This window comes from Hibiscus syriacus, unplaced genomic scaffold (assembly GCF_006381635.1).
Source record: "Hibiscus syriacus cultivar Baekdansim isolate YM2019G1 unplaced genomic scaffold, ASM638163v2 tig00112637_pilon, whole genome shotgun sequence".
NCBI lineage: Eukaryota > Viridiplantae > Streptophyta > Magnoliopsida > Malvales > Malvaceae > Hibiscus > Hibiscus syriacus.
Genome location: NW_024063374.1, coordinates 78,978 through 100,205, shown reverse-complemented (window position 1 = coordinate 100,205; position 21,228 = coordinate 78,978). Strand labels below are relative to the sequence as shown.

At 34.1% G+C, this 21,228-nt stretch overlaps 2 protein-coding genes across 2 annotated transcripts; one reads left to right on the top strand and one right to left on the bottom strand.

Annotated features, from left to right (window-relative positions):
• Positions 1 to 22: 22 nt before the first annotated feature.
• LOC120182353 (deSI-like protein At4g17486) lies at positions 23 to 1,849 on the top strand. The gene is made up of 4 exons (XM_039187342.1): positions 23 to 198; positions 549 to 836; positions 1,454 to 1,693; positions 1,758 to 1,849. Exons 1-3 carry the CDS (start codon positions 60 to 62, stop codon positions 1,690 to 1,692), a joined length of 666 nt encoding a protein of 221 aa, XP_039043273.1. The 5' UTR covers positions 23 to 59; the 3' UTR covers position 1,693; positions 1,758 to 1,849.
• Positions 1,850 to 11,692: 9,843 nt separating this feature from the next.
• On the bottom strand, positions 11,693 to 13,234 carry LOC120182338 (ethylene-responsive transcription factor ERF003-like). Its single transcript, XM_039187336.1, has 2 exons — positions 13,146 to 13,234; positions 11,693 to 12,176 (listed from the first exon to the last, which is right to left on the bottom strand). The coding sequence occupies exons 1-2, from the start codon at positions 13,232 to 13,234 to the stop codon at positions 11,693 to 11,695; spliced, it is 573 nt and encodes a 190-aa protein (XP_039043267.1).
• Between the last annotated feature and the right edge of the window lie 7,994 nt (positions 13,235 to 21,228).

The window sequence follows — 21,228 nt, the reverse complement described above, 5'->3', positions numbered from 1 at the left end:
TTTTCTCTCCTTGTATAGCGATCTTGGAAAAAAAAAGTGTGAAGAAATAGGGTCTTAAAATGCTGTGTACAATGGTGTTGATGCCCCGGAAGAAGAAAGTTGGATCGGTTCCGGTTTACTTGAACGTATACGACTTGACTCCGATTAATGGTTATGCTTATTGGCTTGGCCTTGGGATCTATCATTCTGGGGTTCAAGGTTAGTTTTCTTTTTACATTTTCGGTGTTGCTAGAAAATGAAACGAAAGAAACAGTGGGTTGTTGTAGTATTTTCTATTTAATTCGTGCTACTTCTGGTTTTTCACGCCTTAAGTTTTGTTTCCATTATCTGGGTAGCCTGTTTGTTTCGTGAGAAAATTTTCCAATTATTTTCCCATCTATCCTTATTTGTTTGATTATTGGTGTAGTAACCAACAAGAAGGAAATTGAAACTTATATATGCAAAAGAACTTTCATAGATATTAGCGTATACATCCATGAAGTTGGTATACACACACACATGTATTTCTGTTGAAGTAGATTTTGACTATGTTGAATCTTGGTATGCAGTTCATGGAGTTGAATATGGTTTTGGAGCGCATGAGCATTCAGCTACTGGAATTTTCGAAGTGGAACCAAGGCAGTGTCCCGGTTTCACATTTAGGAAATCTATTTTAATTGGAAGGACGGATTTAGGTCCGAAAGACGTCCGTTCGTTTATGGAGAAACTTGCTAGAGAGTACTCCGGGAACACTTACCATCTCATCACTAAGAACTGCAATCACTTTTGCAATGATGTGTGTATCAAATTGACAGGGAAACCGATTCCGCGCTGGGTTAATCGACTTGCTAGACTCGGTAAGAAATCAACTTCTCCCCTTTTCAAATCTAATTCGTGGATGATTTGATTGTTTCTTGAGAAGATTGGTATATAGCTATGTATATCGAAGGGGAAGTTTTGCAGCCTATCGTTTTTGCTCCCGTTAGTATGTTTTCTGATTTTGAAGTTGAGTCGCCTTGTAAACCGAAGAAAAAGGAAGTTTTGCAGTTTATTGTTATTGCTCTGGTTAGCATGTTTTCCGATTTTAAAGTAGATTCGCCTTGTAAATTGAAGAAAAAGAAAGTTTTGTTTAAAAAAAATTCAAGATAAGGAAGAAGTGGTGTCAGCTTCCACCCACTTCACCCACTGAGGTAGTGCAAGCTTTGTCGAATGAGCACCATTCATGAATGGTCTATACTACCCGTATGAGCCAATAATTCTGTTGCATTCTTGTTCCACAACTACCATAGTCAGCTTGTTGTCTTGCAATTTTTTTATGATTTTAATACTCTCGATATTGAAATATTTGTCGGATACGAAATGATAACCTCAAATTGTGCGGAGTTGTTTGTTGCACAGGTTCTTTCGGTGAAGTAAAATTATAGGTTCTCTCTGTGTAGACTATCGAATGATGATATTTGTGATGAATGTATAGGTTTCCTTTGCAACTGTGTTCTCCCAGCAGAGTTGAACGAGACGAAGATTCGCCAAGTTAAATCGGAGGGTAAGGTTCAACAGGGAGAGAAGAAGTTGAGAAGCCAATCGAGTAGGATACCTCCTTCATCGACAGCTTGTCCTTTGGGCCCTCCAGTAAGTAATAGACAGAGGCGATGTCTTCCATCATCGTCATTGATTCATACCTCTATGACCTCGAACTTAAGTTTGAAGCACTAAAGTATAGTCAACAGTAGATAACGTTAGGAAATGCAAATCCCCACTTATGTTGTTTACTTGGATGGGCATGGAAACCACCGCTTCGGAAATTCGCAGTGTTTGAATCTTCTGTAAAATGCTTTTTGATTTGAATGGAAAAGATGTATGCTTTTCTTTCTTCGCACACTCTTGCAGTTGGAAACCATGTCTGGAGAGACGAGGGAAGTGTTTAAGAAATAGGAGCCCATGAAACAGTAATGGTTGGCTAAGGTTGAATGTGCTGCCTTGGACCAGATGGTGTGGGCGGGGACATTGGTCCCTTTCATTATCATCAATCTGAGGATGTTGTAACATCAAGTTGAGGTGGGGTCCCTTACCCCATAGAAACAGCTTTTCTTGTCCCAAAACATTGTTAAAATTAAGTTAAATTATATTAGTGATCATTTAATTATGAGTATATTTTAATATCATTATTGATCTTTTAACTTTATCAAACATATTATTTAATTATTTATATGATGTCAATCAAGTCATTTATCGTTAATATTTACCGAATGAACATAATTTTAGCATTTAGCTAGGCCCTTACTTCAAACATATGGCATAACACAATCCATTCATTAAACATAAATATTGATATTTATCTTAAAAGCATACTTTTTCAATAAAAATTTATCTTACTCAGAATTGATAACCCAAATCGAAGCAAGAAAGAAAGCTTCTTTATTGCATTGTTTGAACTTTGATTCCATTTCCTACTTTAACCAACAACCCATTATTATTATTGTTTTAAAAGCTGGACCTCCAAAAATAATTTATAACAATAAACATGCCTTCTCATACATTAGTGTTCAGATTATATTATAAACTTTAAAATTTTACTCATTTTTAACTAATCAATTTAGCACGCAATAGATTTTAATATAATATAATATAATTTGTACATGTGTGTGGAACCAAAGTTAAGGGTGGGAAATCCGAATCACCCACCAATACCCGTAGGTAGTGAAGATTAGTAAAGTTCTTTTTTATAGTGGGTTGTGTTTGTAAACTAGTCACAGCTAGTATTTTATTTTCATATTTTGGCTCGTATAAATAATAGTGCAAGTTATAAAAATTATCGAGTGTCCACCTACGCTTCAAACAAGTAGTATATAGAGCTTGGTTTGAGTTTAACGTGATATAAAAGATGGTAACATGATTCAACCACAAATCCCAAGATTAGCGACGAATTATGACAATTGGAGTATTTAAATGAAGGTGTTACTTGGTTCCCAAGATTGTTGGGATATCGTTGACGAAAGTTATGTCGAGCCCAAAAATACAGCAGCAGAAGCAACCTCGTCAAATGAAGAGAAAAAGATACTGAAAGAATCTCGAAAAAAGATAAATGAGTGTTGTTCTTTATTTTCAAGGAGTAGACGAATCTATCTTTGAAAAAAATCTCTGATGCAAAGACCGCAAAGCAAGCATGGGAGATTTTACAAAAATCTCTCCAATGTGACGAAAAAGCGAAAAAGGTACGTTTACAATCTCTTACAGTTGAATTTAAAATGTTGAAAATGAAAAATATGGAAACCGTTGATGATTATATTAATCGTGTGAAAAGCGATAGTAAATGAAATTAAAAGAAATGGTGAACCGCTCGACTAGGTTAGAGTGATGGAAAATATTTTGTGGTCATTAAAATAAAATTTGATTACATGGTCATGGCAATCGAAAAATCGAAAGATTTATCTCAAATATTGATCGATGAGCTTGTGGGTTCACTTCAACCCCATGACCAGAAGATGAAACAAAATGAATATACTGAAAATTTAGAATAAGCCTTGGAAAGCAAGATGAATGTCAATGAAGGTGAAGCCGGTAACAACTACACACGAGGCCGAGGAAATCATGGTGGATATCATGGAAGATACAAAGGTGGACGAGGAGCATGAGGACGTGGTGGTCGATCATATGACACCACTCAAACAAGTGAAAATAACCAAACATCATGTCATGGACGAGGATTTAGAGGCCGAAGTAGAGGTAGATATCAACAAGGAAATAAATCACTGGTAAAATGTTATAATTGCAAAAAGTATCTATAGTTATGAGTGTAGATCAACTCCTAAACAAGAAGAAAGAAGTAACATAGCAGAAGTTGAAGAAGAGAAAATTAAAAAATCTCATGTATTCCTCACTTACAAAAGGAAATGAAGAATTCAAGAAAAATATTTGGTATCTTGATAATTGTTCTAGCAATCATATGTGTGGTCGAAAGGAGATATTCGTGAAATTAGATGAAACAATCCATGATCGAGTAACATTTGGAGACGACTCGCACGCAAAAGTCAAAGGCAAAGGAGAAGTCATGATTACTCAAAAAATGGTGAAAAGAAGTACATATCTAATGTTTATTATGTACCAACTTTGAAAATCAATATCATTAGTCTTGGTCAACTATTGCAAAATGGATATAAAATGGAAATGAAGAATCGCTCGGTTGCTATTAAAAATAAAGACGGAGAATTAATTGCCTAAGTTGATATGACTCAAAATTTCCTCTTTACCATTGACATCGAGTCAGGAGAATTCAGGTGCATGAAAAATGAGACCAAAGATGATTCATGATTGTGGCATTTACGATATGAACATCTTGGATTTTTGGGTTTGAAGTTGTTATCGAAAGCAAGTATGGTGAAAGGACTACCAAAGATCAATCCTCCAAATCAATTATATGAGGCTTGCATCAAAGGAAAGCAACACATACAAAGCTTTGAAGTTGGTAGATCCTATCGTGCTCATAGGTCGTTGGACATAGTACATACTGACATAGCCAGTCCTTTTAACATACCATCACTTGGCGGTAACATGTATTACCTAACATTTATTGATGATTTTAGTAGAAAATGTTGTACTTAGATCGATAGAGGAGGCGAATATACATCAACTTTATTTTAAGACTTTTGTAAAGAGCATGACATCATCTATCAACTAACAGTCAAATACACGTCATAACAAAATGGAGTTGCAGAAAGAAGGAATCGTACAATTCTCGACATGGCAAGAAGCATGATAAAAGGTAAGCAACTACCACGAAATTTCTAGGCTGAAGCAGTACGATGTGTAATTTACCTGCTAAATCAATGTCCAACAAAAATTGTTAAGTACATGATGCCCAATAAAGCATGGAGCGGTCAGAAATCAGGAGTTAGACACCTCAAGATTTTTGGGTGTATCACATATGCCCACGTTCCTGAACATATTAGAAAGAAGCTTGACGATAAAAGAAAAATATATTTTTATTGGCTATGATGAAAGAAACAAAGTGTACAAACTATATAATCCTCTTACCAAGAAGGTAATAATTTCAAGAGATATCGAGTTCGATGAAGCAGAATATTAAAAATGGAGCAGAGAAGAAAAGAAAATTGAAGGACTATTTTTTAATGAAGATAAAGATGATGACGATCTTATCAATTAAGATGAACAAGTTGATGATCAAGATCCTCAACAAAATGCACCATCGTCATAAAGCAATGGTGGTAGCAACATAATATCTGAAGTACCTCTCACAAAAGTTCAAAGATTTACAAGGGAGATAAGGATACCATAAAAGTACAATGATTATGAATTACAAAATGTTTCACATTTTTAATTACCTGTGAATAGTGATCCAATAACATATAAAGAAGTTATTGTAGATAACAAAGGGAAAAAAGTTTAAAATGAAATATCATATTTGAGGGAGAGTGTTATAATTCAAATCTGATTTGAATTTATATGTGACAAAAATATGTTAGAAACTCATGTCAACAAGAATTACATGGATATTGAAGTGACCACTTTGATGACTAAATGGCAGCATGTTAAAACACAAGAAAGGTTGAAGCAGCTTTAAACAAAGACGTGGCAACAGATTAATGAAATAATAGAAGCACAATACCACAAGGAAGTGAGGTGGTAACTGCATGTGGAAAAACTTAATTATGAAGAAGATTGAGGAGGTAATTCTAGGCGGTAAATATGACGGTTAAATAAGGTTATATATATGTGTGCCCATAGCTTAAGTTATATATATGTGTGTCCATAGCTTAAGTATATATGTATGTATACAAGTTAAAGTGAGAAATTAAAAAAAAAATCGAGTGATAGTGAAGCTTAGCAATAATGGGGTTGTTTGTTAGTATTTGTGCTGTATTTGTATTTTAGCTCGTATTAATAATAGTGTGAGTTATAAAAATTATCGAGTGTCGAGCTACACTTCCAACAAAAGTTACGTATGTCACTTTAAATCGAAATAAAGTTATCATTTAAACAAAATGGTGTTAATTATTGAATTACTTAATGATATTATAGATACATAAGGACCGTATTATCTTAAATTAAAATAAAGAGATTAAATTTCTAACTTAATCATAGTAAAGGAACCAAAATTCGAATTAAACCTACCAACCTATATGCGATGCCATATTTATCTATTAATAAAGTTTGGCATTCTAAAAGCCTAGACTAATTTGGAAACTTAATTAAAGTAAAGGTACCTTGTATAAATAAAAGAAAGATTTAATATAAAAATAAATATTTAAACTATATCGTCTTTCCATTAATGTACTTAAACTAATTTTAGATAAATTTAAGTGTTTAACGTTACAAATATTATAGTTTTACGTGTTTTAATTATAACGGTTATTTAATTTTTTTAATTAACACGTGACACATTTTGATAATTTTAGAGATTTTATTTAAAATAAAAAACTTTAAAATATATTTTGTAAAAAAATTATCAAAAATCTTTAAAGAAACTCAAAACTTTAAAAAAATTTATTCTAATCCCAAAATATTGTTAAAATATAGTAATTTATTTTTATTTTTATTTTTATTAAACATAAAATATTTAAAATTATCAGAATATGAAACATGTCATTTAATGGGATTTCTTAATGATCGTTACGGTCGAATACTTAAAATGATAATGTTTATAATATTAATTATATAAATTAATAAAAAATAATTTACCAACAATCAATTGATCTAGTGGGATGAGACACTAAGTCCCTTAAGCAAGACCAGGGGTTCGAATCCTGGGTTTTGTGAATGTAGCAAATTGAATTGGGAGGATCGCTCTCGCCTATGCATTACCCGATTTAGATTAGTCGGTCAATAGATTAAATATCAGTGATTAATTAAAAAAATAAAAAAATAATTTAGATACCTAAATAAAAATTAATATAAGTTGAAAACTTATTTTTCTATAAGTAAAAGAAATTTTCTTAAAAGGTAAAATGTACAAGTAACCTCTCTTAGGGGCTGTTTGGTAGATTTCATGGAAATGAAATTCACATTTCCTCGTTTGGTTTGTCGAGAATCTCATTCCCGATAATGTAAGATTACCAATAGTAGATTTTTTGGGTATATTATCAGGAATGTCATTATCTCCTTCCCTTAGGTATTGTTGGATTACCAGAGTTTTAGACTAAAATACCCTTAATTTTTTTTTCCAAAAATATCTTTATTCTATTATTGAATAATAAAAATATGATGGTTAACTTACAAATTTATACTTAAACTATTTTAGATTTACAAAAAAAATTATAATTAAAATTTAATATAAAGTTTAGGGGTTAAAATAAAATTTTACTATTTAATTAAACCTTTTTATATTTTCGATTTTGTCAAAAAATTATATAAATTTTTTGAATTTAAATTTTTTAAAGAAAATATATAAATATTTTTCAACTTGTTAAAAAAATAAATATATAATAAGAACAATTTAGTCAAATATACATTCCAATAATCTTTTATTCTTTTAACTAAACACGGTAATCTTACATTTCTACTAAATCAACCAAATACAAAATATAACATTACAGTAATTCTATTCCATGCTAATCTCTTATCTTTTATTCATATGATAATCTTAAATTCTGTCCAAACGATCATAATTGAAAAATAGGGAGCAATGGGAAAATCATCAGTTTCTTGATGCATAAACAACCAAAGAGAAGCCAGTGGGAGCACTTAACTCGCACTCCTCCACGCTTGCCCGCTCCATTACCGATGAGCTGCCACCCGAAGAAGTTGAAGACATCGATATCAAAGAAGACGATGAGGTTCTAGCACACCTCAAAAACCTTCTACTCCTCTTTCTCCATTCAGTTCCATTCATGCCGATACTACACGCACACAGTCTTCTCATAATCCATAGCTTCGTCACTCTCCGGCCGTCGATGATCATCTTCAACAATCTCTGAGCCTTCGTTCTCGAACTTAAACCCAAAAACCGCATTCCGTTTGCTCAAATCTTTATCGAACAACCGATTATAAACGTCCCACGAGACTTGTATAAAACCCCCATCAACTTCAACCCTCTCGCTGCCTCTAAAGGCCCATTTAAGCCGCTTAATTTGCAACACCCTTCTGCCATCGACGCTGAAACAAAGCTTGGTGTCATCGTTTACCAGACAATCGATCGAAATCTCCCTCACTTCGCTGCCGGATTTGACCTTTGTATTGTACACTTTGTTGCCAAATACATGCTCTCTTCTCTAAACAAGACCTTGGCTTCTCCTAGGCTTTTTAGCTCCAGTTCTGGAATATGCTTCTTTGATATCGTCACCAACAAGAAGCATCATTTCGCCACAAACAAGAACGGCAACAAAGAATCCAGATTCGGGCTCAGGTCCGGATCCGAACTTCGCCCGGGAAAGGTCCCAGAAGAGCACCGCATTAGGAACTGTTGAACAGTTGACCTTTGCACAACCATTTTTCTTCCAAAAAGCAAAGGAGTTGAAATTGAGATAGAACTGGAGTATGGGGTTAGAAAGAGATGGATGAACCGAGAGAGGAGAATAGGGGGAATAGTGAGAGGAACGGTGGAGAGGCGGAGGGAGTGGCCGAAGAAGGTGCGGGACCACGTGAGGGAAAACAGGCCTAGCTTTGTGTTGTAGAGACTTATGGCGGTGATGTTCGTTTTACCAGAGTTGTGGTGGTCGTCTGCAATGGCAGAAGGGCGGAAGCAGGAAGGGAAGGAGGAGGAATGGCGGTAATGTTGAAGGGATATTATTTAATTTGTTTGTTTGTGATTATCACAAGGAGTTTTCAGGTTTGTTTTCTCCGAGGGCTATTTGGAAGCTAAATACAAAGACACAACAAATAGACTTGAAATATTTTGGGTGGATTACATCCATAATCACTTAATTAATTGTGATAGATTCTAATTTAACAATCCATCTTTTAATTTTGACAATCAAATCATTTAATAATTTAAATGATGTCCGTGCTTCTTATTCTCTCTCCCTCCAACTTGTGTTGTAGATCAATTAAGTGATTAAGCAAAAAATTTTAAAAAAGAGAGAAGAAGCCAGAATTAAGTGATAAAAGGTGAGGAAAGCAAAACAAGTTGAAATCCTCAAGAAAGGAAAGAAGTAGAAGCACATCCAAGGGAGCAATCTTCAATATTAGGACCAACTTCAACTGTCCCCAACCCAAATCCTTCTCGATCTTCTTAGCCAATTATTACAATCAAACAACACAAATCTTGATTTTCTCTTAAAAAAAAGGTTTTTGAGAGAATTAGATTTTCTAAGTAAACTTCTTTAACAAATCCAAGTTGCTTAGTTAATCACTTTGAAAAATATAGTCCACAGTTCCCTTTTAAAAATTATCTCTAAATGGTATAATTCTGGAATTAGTCCTTCACTCGTGTCAAATTTTTGAATTTGATCTTTCTACTTCATTTTCACATGACTTGGTGGTTAAGACCAGCTGCCATAATTAATTTCCTTCATCTGTCGGATTATATATATGCCACGGGAAAAATATATAACTCTTTACCTAAATATTCTCCAAAATTCTTAACAAGATGCTTTGCCATTTCCCACTTATTAAAATCCAGCTAACACGCCTTAATTAATTAGGGTACTTTCCAGTTTTTATCCTTATGCATGTGACTCAGCTCGTGTTGGTGTGCATTTGTAAGGCTGAACCCAACTTTAACATACATAAATGGGTTTAAGCTTCGAAGAGACAATCCTGACATAATGCTAAGAGCCCTAATATATTCTTAAACCTCCATTCACATCCAAATATAAACGTAGAACTCGGTTACCTGTTTTCCTCAACAAATCACTTGTTTTATATCAGATCATATAAGCATTCTTCGTTAACTAGATTCTCTAAGAAAATCGTTTAAACCGTAGTCCATCACAGTCATCCTCACTACTTTTCCACGTCAGATTGTATACACCATGATTGGCTTTGACTACTTTTTCTTTCAACAAGATCTCACCTTTCACTCTTGTGGGTTCTTGCTTCTTCTTCAATTGACACTATGGTGAAGGGGACCATTTGCCTTTTACAGTGAGAACTTGTACGACAACGATAGGATCCTACAACAGAGCTTATTGGTAAAAAAATTATCATATTGTTTCAACATTCTTTCCCTTGTTTTTGCTATTCTTGACAGGTTTAGTACGAGAGATAGGCTGTTGAGGATGAATATGGTGGTTGATCCTCACTGCAGGAATTGTGATTCTGCTTTTGGAATTGAGAGACCATTTGTTTTTTGCTTGCTCTTTCCCTTGTTTTACATTCTTAGTTGGTTTGAGACTCGATAAGTGAAGAGCCAAAAATGTGTCAAATTTGCAAACTTATCAGGCAATTATTCATTGAAATCATTGCACATTGCTGGTGTTGAAGCATGTTTCTTGAGATAAGGAGAGTGGTAGGTCGGGCTAAAATGGCCAAAGGTGACCCAAAAAGTTTCAAACTGTTAATGATGGTAAACTCACTAACATGCAATGATTTAAATATTTCACCTTTGCTGAATCAAAAGTAAAACAATATGATGAGATTAAAAACAACTTTAATTTTCATCTTTGATGTTTGTGGGGAGCAAAATCAATTCCCAAACAGATGACCCATCATGGAATTCCATTGATAGAAACCAGAAACCAAAAACCACCCCAAAACAATAATTGATATTACTTCAAAATTGTAAATTTTCCATTTCACCAAGCTGTCAAAAGGGCTTCATTGCATAATGCAAATTTGGGAGCGACTAAACACAACTTTACCACTTAACCATAGTAAAATTTTTAATTCGAGTATTTGTGAATGAAAAAAATACAATTAAGAGATTTGTAGTTTAAGAGTGTAACTCGAGACAATTTTAAGTACGATCAAGGCTTGATAATTCCATCGTCCCATTGATTAGATGACAAACGCATCCTCGTTTAGGGTTTGAAGTGTTCTCCTCGTCCAACTATAAAAAAAGTGGACTATTTTCCTCATTCATGAATCATGGGTGGCTGTTAATTTAGCTTTGACTTACCTAATATTTAGAAAGTGAATACTGCTTACTGTTTGAGAGAAGTTAAAATAATGCCAACTAATGCTTTACAGGTAGCTTCCTTAAAGTATAATTTTTTTGTGGGGATTGAATAGAAAAGAATAGCATGGGTTTGGCTCGACAGGCTTCGAAACCATGTCATATGATCCACAAAATCCACAACCGAAATGAAATAGAGCAGATGATTATATCGTAGTATCATAAGTACAGAGCTTACTATACATTAAGCATCATCACCTGGTAGACACCAAGAGTCTACGACCTAAAGATAGGGTCTACTGCACCTCGATAAACAGTTCAGGGTTGCCAACAAAATAGGTTAAATTAGCCAATCAGTGCCATTAGCCTGGAAGTAAGCCTTTATTTGCTTAACATTTGGTGATCTGATCCTATGGACTAGACATTGCATAGTTCAATGGATCCATAGTGAAGTAGTTCCTCAATCATTTGTTCAATTTGATCCTCTTCAAGTGGTTTGAAGTTGAACTGTTGGGTGGTTTCAACTTGAGATTTCTTGACAGTCCAATTGGCTTCTGTCTCTTGAACTGGTAATGCTCTCTTCTCCGGCAGTCGAACTTGAACAGCCATTCCACTGTCTCTCCTAACAAAATAGGTTAAATTAGCCAATCAGTGCCATTAGCCTGGAAGTAAGCCTTTATTTGCTTAACATTTGGTGATCTGATCCTATGGATAGACATTGCATAGTTCAATGGATCCATAGTGAAGTAGTTCCTCAATCATTTGTTCAATTTGATCCTCTTCAAGTGGTTTGAAGTTGAACTGTTGGGTGGTTTCAACTTGAGATTTCTTGACAGTCCAATTGGCTTCTGTCTCTTGAACTGGTAATGCTCTCTTCTCCGGCAGTCGAACTTGAACAGCCATTCCACTGTCTCTCCCTGCAACGCCATTGTTGTCGATAAAATGTGGAGTAATTGCCTTCTTTTGCGGTTCATGCACAGTTGGTTGTTTGATCAATTGATGTGAAGCCATGTAGCATTTGTGTAGTTCAGCTCTCAAAGTTGCAGAGAGAAGCTTGGATGACGATGATTGAGGTGAATTAGGGTTGTAAGGGAAGTTGGTTCTAGCCCTCGGTCCACACATAAGCCTCGCTGCTTCGTCGTAGGCCTGAGCCGCGTCCTGTGCTGTCTCGAATGTCCCGAGCCAAATTCTAATTTTCCAGCACCAAAAGGAACATCCTTTACTTAGTGCTCACAATGAAGTAGAAGGACTAAAACGTTCATGGTTTTTGAAACAGGGTTGAACTTACAAGAGAGGATGGCGAATTTCGGAAATGCCTTTGTCGAACACCTCGATATCGTTGTTGTGGTCTGACCATGTTAGTAAATAAAGAAAGCTTCTTTTGAGAAAAAACAATGTTTGTGGAAATGCCTCAATGACTTAATGAGAGTGATGCTATGAAGGGAACGGAAGGGTGGGTAAGGGGGTTTTGTAGACACATATAGCAATTTACTGTCATCCAACTTGAAAATTTCTTACTCAAATAGCCAAGGTCGGTGGAAAAGGAATAGCACAGCTTGTTTGGATAAAGGAAGCATCATACACGATTATATTTAAAGTTGAGTCGAATCAAATTCATAAACATAAAATAATTTTTTCACTTTAGAATTTTGAACAAAATTTTTTTATTTACTATACTCTATCCACTTGACCTAAATAGATTGTTAATGTGAGTGGTCTTCGGCTTAGATGATGAATTAAGCAATATCTTTGAACAAATCCTCAAATATATATTTAAAGAAAAAACTTTTAGTATGGTTGTTGGAACCAGCTGATTGTATCATGTGGAAGATTGAAGATATTATATCATGCAACTACCAGCAAAGCAAAATGTGTTCGCCTCAATCAAATATTTTGTGCATCAATTTGCACTTGAATGATTGAGTCAGTCCTATGTTGTTGAATACACCGAAAGAAGAATCTTGGACCGTCATGATTAATATACATATTCAACAAATATGATTTGATCGAATTCCAGTGTTTATAAATTAATTTGATTTCAAAATGACAATCATTTGATTTGTAATCATTTAACAAACAATGAATTTTAGAGACATTCTGAACTCCAGGATTTTGTTTTTATTTTTATTTTTATTTTGAATAATGAAAAGAAATCTACCTAACCAATCCCCTCCTTGTCCCGTCTGCATGGAGATCTGGACGTATTGCCTCCGGTGGTGTAAGATAAGTTTCCTTTGCGAAGTCCATTTGCACTCCCTTCGTTAAACGGTCTGCTAACTTGTTTGATCTCCTAGGGATGGGCAAAGGACCCGAAACCCGATTCGATTGAGTCGGGTTTTTTATAAAAAAAATTCCAGGTTTGAGTCTGGTTGGGTTAGAATTTTTTATAGGTGGTGTTCGGGTCAGTTTGGGTTCGGGTTTAGGGTGAAAAATATTCGATCCAGAAAAATATAATTTTACTTTATATATTTAGGAATAATTATAATAATACCCCTCTATATATTATTTTTTCAATTAAATCACTGTTTTTATTACTGTTTATATTGAATAAAATAATAGTTTTTTATTATTTCGGGTCAGTTTGGGTGGAGGGTATATATTATGCGGGACTGGTCGGATTACGGGTGGAGGAGTCATAATTCTCGAGTCAGGTCGGGTAAACCAAAAATCCAACCCGATCCATGCCCATTCCGAGCTCCCCGTCTAATGTGCTTTTATCTCGATAGAAATCCATATTTTAGAATATGTGATTAAGCATTACTCACCCAAATACCAAATGTAATACTCAATTTTCGTCCGGCCTATCCTTAACAAACATTTTTATTGAAGCAAATTTTGAAGGTCGATACATCAATTGAGTTGCCATAAATTTTTGGACAAGATCCAGACATCTTTAGGGTATGATATCTTCTTGAAAGTGAATCGGCTTTCAATTAGTTTTTCAACGCATTTTGAAATGTCTCAATCAGACATCGGGAACTCAAGATATGCTTATTTTAGCGAAGAAAACGAGTGCAGAAAATTGAATGCGGACTCAATACGAAGATTTTAATTTATTACGAATTTTCAGTTACTTTATTGAATATTTGTAATTAAATTTAGCCTTATACTTTCCATAGTTTGGGGGAATTTAGAATTTTTTTATTATTTTAGTATTTTTTTTTCTTTAACTAATGTATCTAGCATTAATAAAAAGATGCTAAAGTTTTCCCTTTTAGGGTTTTTGAGAGCCTATAAATAGGTACTTATCTTATGTAAAAAATGGGGAGGAGAATTTTTTGGAGGAGAAAAGAAAAGAGAGTCACCCTAAGTTTTGTAATTTGAAAGATACAAGTCAATAAAAAGAATTTTTGTTTGAAGGTAATTGTCTTTCTTTTTTTCTTTTATTATTGGTTTTTTAATCGATTTCAATTTTTTTTCTTTTAAAACTCTGTCGGATAAGAATAAATTGATAAACAAAGAAAAAACTTTCAAATATATCTTTATAGAGATTTAGCATTCCTTGAGGTTTCTCGATGAAAATCGGTCATGAATCTTGAATGAGATTTTTTTCCTTTTGGTCTATAATTTAAAAAATATATATTTTATTTTGAGTGCTGAATTATGTTAATTAACATGATGATCCGATTTGTATCCTTATGGGATCCACTTATTTTTATACGGGTATGAGATAATTCAAGTTCTCGTATTTATTTTTTAATTTTATTTTTTTTTTTAAATCTTATTTTCTTGATTCGAGTAGTTTTCTTTTTTTAATTTTTTCATTAATTTTTTAAAAATATGGTTTCTACATTTGTTTCCAATATTTTATTTTCCTAATTTTTCTTTCTCTTATTCCTTGTTTATTTTATTCCCTAATTTGTGCTATTGGATTAAAATTTTAGTGTAATTTAAATTCTCTTTGTTTTCCTAAGTTAATTAATTTCCTTTATTTTTATTCTTTGAATTTATATATATATATATTGTATGTATAAATTCCTTTTAATTTTATCCTTTAATTTTTAGATTATTTGATTTCAATCCTAGATTAAAGTTATTGACTTTAGACAACTTTTCGTTTTTTTTATTTAAGCCTTCATCTAGATTCATTAGGGGATAATTTAAAGTACTTCTTGCATGTGCTCTGGGTTCTATTTTTTTAATTATTCGAGTATAATAAAATTTGCTAAAATCAAGGTAATATTTATTTATTAGGGATTGATGATATAATTTTCTCTTATGCTTGGGGAGGATTGTTATTAGTTTCTAATAAATTAGTAACCTTTTCAGAAATTACATCAAGATGGATCATTAATTAAATAAAAACTCGAACTCGTAAATTTCCAAATTAAAACAATGGGTAATCGAGTACGTACCAATTTGGGTATTGTGGGGGTGTTAATCATTCCCATACGTAATTGACTCATCGAATTATTTTCTAATTTCGTAGACCAAAATTGGTATTTTAGTAAAATAAATTTTTTACTAAAATTACTTTATTTTATAAATGGTTGATGGGCGACTTCCATATTTTTAAAATAAATCGGACATGAGGTTTAAGGATGGTTCCGACACAAAATTGGGCCTTTGTCAATTAAGTCTAATCGGCCTGCTCGAGGCTCTCCATTGATGTAGCTTATAATTTGCTTTATTTCTTGCTAGTATTTGTCTTTGATGATGAAGTTGAGCTGGCCTGCTCTAGTTTCTCCATTGACGTACCTTACAATTTGCCCTTTTCTTAAATAATATTATTCAAATTCATATCATAAAACAAATATATACTCACTACAGCAAAAGTGGCTTGTTGCGGCGTTTTTTTACTTATAACGGCATTTTTTTTACTTATAACGGCGTTTTTAAGCGCCGTTAAAAACACTTGTGGTATAAAGACAAACGCCGCTAAAGTTCGCAGCGTTTTTCAACAAAAAATGCCTCAATAGGTGATAACATATAGCGGCGTTTGACAGAAAAACGCCGCAATAGGTGTTGATATTTAGCGGCATTTGGCAGACAAACGCCGCAATAGGTGTTGATGTTTAGCGGCGTTTTCTTCACAAACACCGCAGTAGGTGTTGATTTTTACCGGCGTTTTCCCACAAACACCGCAGAAGATGTTGATATTTAGCGGCGTTTTCGTCGCAAAAGCCGCAATATGTCTTGAGATTTCACGGTATTTTTATCACAAACGCTGCTAAATGTATGGTATATTGCGGCGTTGTTTTGTTACAAACGCCGCTAAATAACACAGAATTTAACAGTTCTAAAAATTATGCTTAATACCCCAAATCTATTTTTTCAACCTGTTCCATTATCCAACAAATAAAACAGCAATAACATCAAACTCTATATCCATAACAAGCAACATCAAATCCAATATAATAAAATAAAGTTTTCATTAACGTAATATAAGTTAAGTTAAACACGGTTCAGTAACATTAACATAATGCTCATAACATAAATGAGGCTACGATGGTGGATTCCGAGGTTGCGTTTTTTGTATCATCAGCATCATATCATTGAGTCATTTTTCAAATTCTTCACATCTCTGCTGATATATTGCGCATCTCTGTGCTGTCGCTGCTTCTCTCTGTGCTGCCACTGCTTCTCTCTCTACTTCCGCTGCTGCTCTAGCTGCTTCCACTGCTGCTCTCTTTGCTTCCCTTGCTTCATTTTCCGCTTTCAAGTTAGCCATTTGTTGATCCATCTCAGGCAACTTTTCTTTTAAACGACCAACTTCTAATTGGGAAGATCGAGACTGACTGTGATGAACGGGATCCAAAATATTGGTGGGAGTAACGAATGATCATTGACAGCGCACCCAACCATATCTTTCAGGACCCAAAACGTCATTAATAGCTTGGTTTTCAATGTCATCATCATTAACAATACCTTGACTCGAAGCAGTCATAGGAGTGCCATCCTTCTTCGTATGTGTCATGTCAAAGAGTTGGATTCGACCAACTTTAGAACCGGATGTATTTTCCTACAATGTACCATAATGTAATTATTATGAGTTAGTATGTACATGAAATACAAAAAAACTATTTCAATAATCTATAATACCTCCTCATGAGCTATACAAGCAAAGCTCTTCGATCCAGCCATGTGTGTAAACTTTTGTTGTTGTCTGCTAGCAACACCAACATGCTCTCGGTCCTACAATGCCAAACAACCACTTATAATGATGATTTAAATTTCGTTACAAGTATTTATGAAAAATACATCATACCTATCCTTTTTTTAGAACTCCAAAATCTGACTGCATCTTCCCATTGGTACCTGAGCATTCCTGGTGGGACTGTTTGCAACTTCTCTTCAAGGCTGAGATTATTCTTGAAGTATTTCTTCTTTAAGGAGCTCTTGTGGTCCCTCTATCTCTTCCCTAATGCTTGCTTCACATAATCGTCAGAGACCTCTAAAACCAATTTCTCCTATACAGCAAATAAGTGTGCACCGTAAGTATAAATTAGTATTGAATTTCTATAGAGTATCTATTATAATGACATTATTACCTTAACAAAATCCAACGCTTGATTTTTGTTACTATTAGGCATTTCGCGCCATGACTCATAATTGATCGGTAATAGATTTGCATTACGTCTAACTATGCCTAAGTAACCTGCTAGAAGACGTGATTCTAGGCCAATAGGTTGACCGGCATCGTTTCTTGAAACTTTGACACGATGCCCAGGAGGAAGTTGGTATAATTCCTTCAAAGTTGTACGTCCTCGAGTCTTGTGCGTTCCAGCATTTTCAACTATATAAGAAACTATTAAATGTCAGTTTTGAAAATTAACATAGTAAATAAAGTTTCGAAGATTACCTTGAATTTCTACTTCTTCAACAGTTTCAGGAACTTCGGAAGACTCAGGTGCATTCGTTTCCTCGTTATTTCTTTCTTCATGGTCTTCAGAAGCTCGAACAACCCAAAAATCAGTTATTTTTCTCCTCTGCATTATATTTGTAATAAACAAACATGAGTAATAAAAAAATAATTTAATTAATGAATACATTGAAAGACAACATGTTAAGGGTTATAACATTATAAATAAATAAATGAAGATATAAAAATCGTACAACAGTCTTATGTAATGTCAGTTGTCATAAATATCTTCATCAACGTCCTCCCGAACCCATTGAAATTGTGTTGTATTACTGATAGTTTCATCTAAGTTTTGTGGTAGTAGAGGTAAACATTCTGATCTTGTTTCAATGTCATCTCTACTTCCATCCCCGATGTCTATCAATTCTCTGGGAGTATTTCGAAGCACAACATACCAACCGTCATCCATTGGATCGTGACAATAAAATACTTGTTTCACTTGAGAGGAAAATACATATGGTTCATCCATCAAATGTTGACCCGTGTGAATTAATCGAGAGAAATTCACCATTGAAAACCCGAATTTATCTCTTTTTATACATCTGTTTACATCAACCCAGTCACACCAAAACAACACAACCTTTCGTTTTCCATAATAATCTAACTCAATAATGTCCTTAAGATTTCCATAATAATCGACCTCTCCATCCTGCAGATTATTGTCCCTTACAGTAGCATAACTTGTAGTTGACGAAGTAACTACGACTCCACAATTTTGTGTCCTCCTTAATCTTTCACGAGATTTCGTATGTAACCTTTATATCCTTCAACACCGTGCAAAACACTTCTTTTTCTTTCTTCGAAAGAGAAAAAATAGAAGGCGGCAAGAAATTTCTTCCATTCGGACGTAATTGCGGATGAAGATCATGCCGAATTCCCATGTCCACTAAGTCAAGTCGACTCTTAAGATTATCTTTAGATTTTTTTCCATCATTCAGAATGGTCCCGATAATATTCTCACAAGCATTCTTCTCAATATGCATTACATCAAGATTATGTCTCAAAATCTGCTTTTTCCAATAAGGCAACTCGAAGAATATACTCATCTTTTTCCACAAGTCAACCTTATTTGGATCATCCTCTTCATCAGACTCATCATCAATTTATTCGTCAACTTCAACCTCTTATTGATCTGTTTTGACTTTTTCTTTGATTGTGTACTAGTTGGTTGATTCATCTTTCCATAAGTAAAATTGATATTTTCAACATTCTGAATATTTCAGAGCCGGTTGTTTGGTCATGAGCATTTTGAAACTCTTCATCACCATCAAACATATTCTTTTGACATCTAAATCTATGATTATCAGGTAACCACTGACGATGTCCCATATAAGAGAACTTTTTTCTATTAATCAACCACTTCGAACATGTTTGTGCAGTACAACAAGGACAAGCATAACGACCTTTGGTACTCCAACAATATAAATTTGCATACGCAGGAAAATCATTAATTGTCCATAATAAAGTAGCACATAAATTAAAGTTCTCCTTCGTCAACACATCGCACGTTTTGACCCTTTCCCATAATTATTTCAACTCTGCAATTAGCGGCTGTATGTAAATATCAATATCATTTCCGGGGCCTTTCTCGTCGGGGATTATCATGGATAATATGAAAGATGATTGTTTCATGCAAATCCAGGGAGGCAAATTGTATGGAACAAGTACAACAGGCCAAGTACTATATGAAGTACTCATGAGTTTGAATGGATTAAACCCATCAGTTGCAAGATTGAGCCTGACATTTCGAGGATCTCTCACAAAACTTGGATACTTGTTGTCAAATGACTTCTAAGCTAAAGAATCTGCAGGATGCCGTAATAATCCATCATCGGTTCTGCCATCATGATGCCACCTCATAGACTCAGCAATCTTGGAGGACATAAACAATCTTTGTAGCCTAGGTATGAGAGGAAAATATCGTAGAATCTTGATCGGTTTCTTTCTTGATCGTGCTTGAGCTTCATCCTCAGTAACATTTTCTGACTCTCTAGTCATCCATCGAGATTTTCCGCATACATGACAAGACTCCTGATTTTTTCGATCACCCCAATATAACATACAATCATTCGGAAAACTATGAATTTTGTCATATCCAAGACCCAAATCTTTGATCATTTTCTTCATATCTTTGCATGATTGAGGGATTTTTACAAAAAGAAACATTTTTCCTAGTAACTCCAACAATTGCGTAAAGGAGTTACCAGTCCACCCTCCCAGGCATTTTAAGTGGAAAAGACGAATGCAGAAAGAAAGCTTTGAAAACTTTGATCCCTCATAAAGTTATTCATTCATTTCATTCTGCAACTTGTAAAACTTTTCCGCTTCTCCATTTGGCTCTTCATCACATCCACTTCTTCCAATCTCAATGAAATCATTAACATCATCCTGACAATAATTTTCTGTATCATACGACTGATGATTGTGCATATTAAATGCATCACGTAACATCCCTTCCATGTCATCTTTTCTAAAAGTTGGATGGGGAGAAGGAGAATGATAAGTCGAGTAACTCGTGGAAGCAGATCTATGTGATACAATCTCTCCATGAAAGATCCATTTTCTATACCCCCGAACAAATCCAAAATACTAGATGCTCGTACACAACTTCAAGAATGTGCCAATTAATGTTCACACAATTCTTACAAGGGCAAAGAATCATATTTTCTTGGCTTGCATTCAGAAAAGCTAAATTTAGAAAGTTTTCGACTCTATTTCGATATTCGACGCTTACCCTTGAGAAATCCATTCAACTCTTATCCATTTCATATTTATGGAGTTTCAATTTCAAATGTTAATTGCTAATAATATAGATAAAATTAGAACCTAAACAGAAGTATTAAATTATCGTATTTAGTGCATAATAATATTTGCATAGTATATAACTAATCACTCCTAAATTATACAACTTTTAAATTGATAAAATTGTATGGGAGCAAATGTATCTCAGTTAATTTATAAAAATTATAACGGGAATTATATACAACTACATACTATAGAACTAAATACTTACACATGTTTCATCGAAATGTAGTATTTACATCTAAACAGACTCATGTTTCATTGTTACCGAGAGAGGCATTAAGAACTTAGAACGAAATATAAACCCAATTAACCCATTAGTGAAGGGTTGAAGAAATAAAGAAAAAAATAACACAAAAGGACAACCGACTTAAGTCGTAGTCAACAATTTCTCAGTGAAATGCATACTATATCTCAGTGATTAATTATGATTGTTAGAAGTTAGAATTCCAAGGACAATCCACTTAAGTCTTAGTCAACTATGCGACACCAAGAATAATTTAATATACTTGACTTGACAATCTTAAAGCAACGTAAAAATACTTTACTTAATGAGTATCATGGACAAACTTGGAAA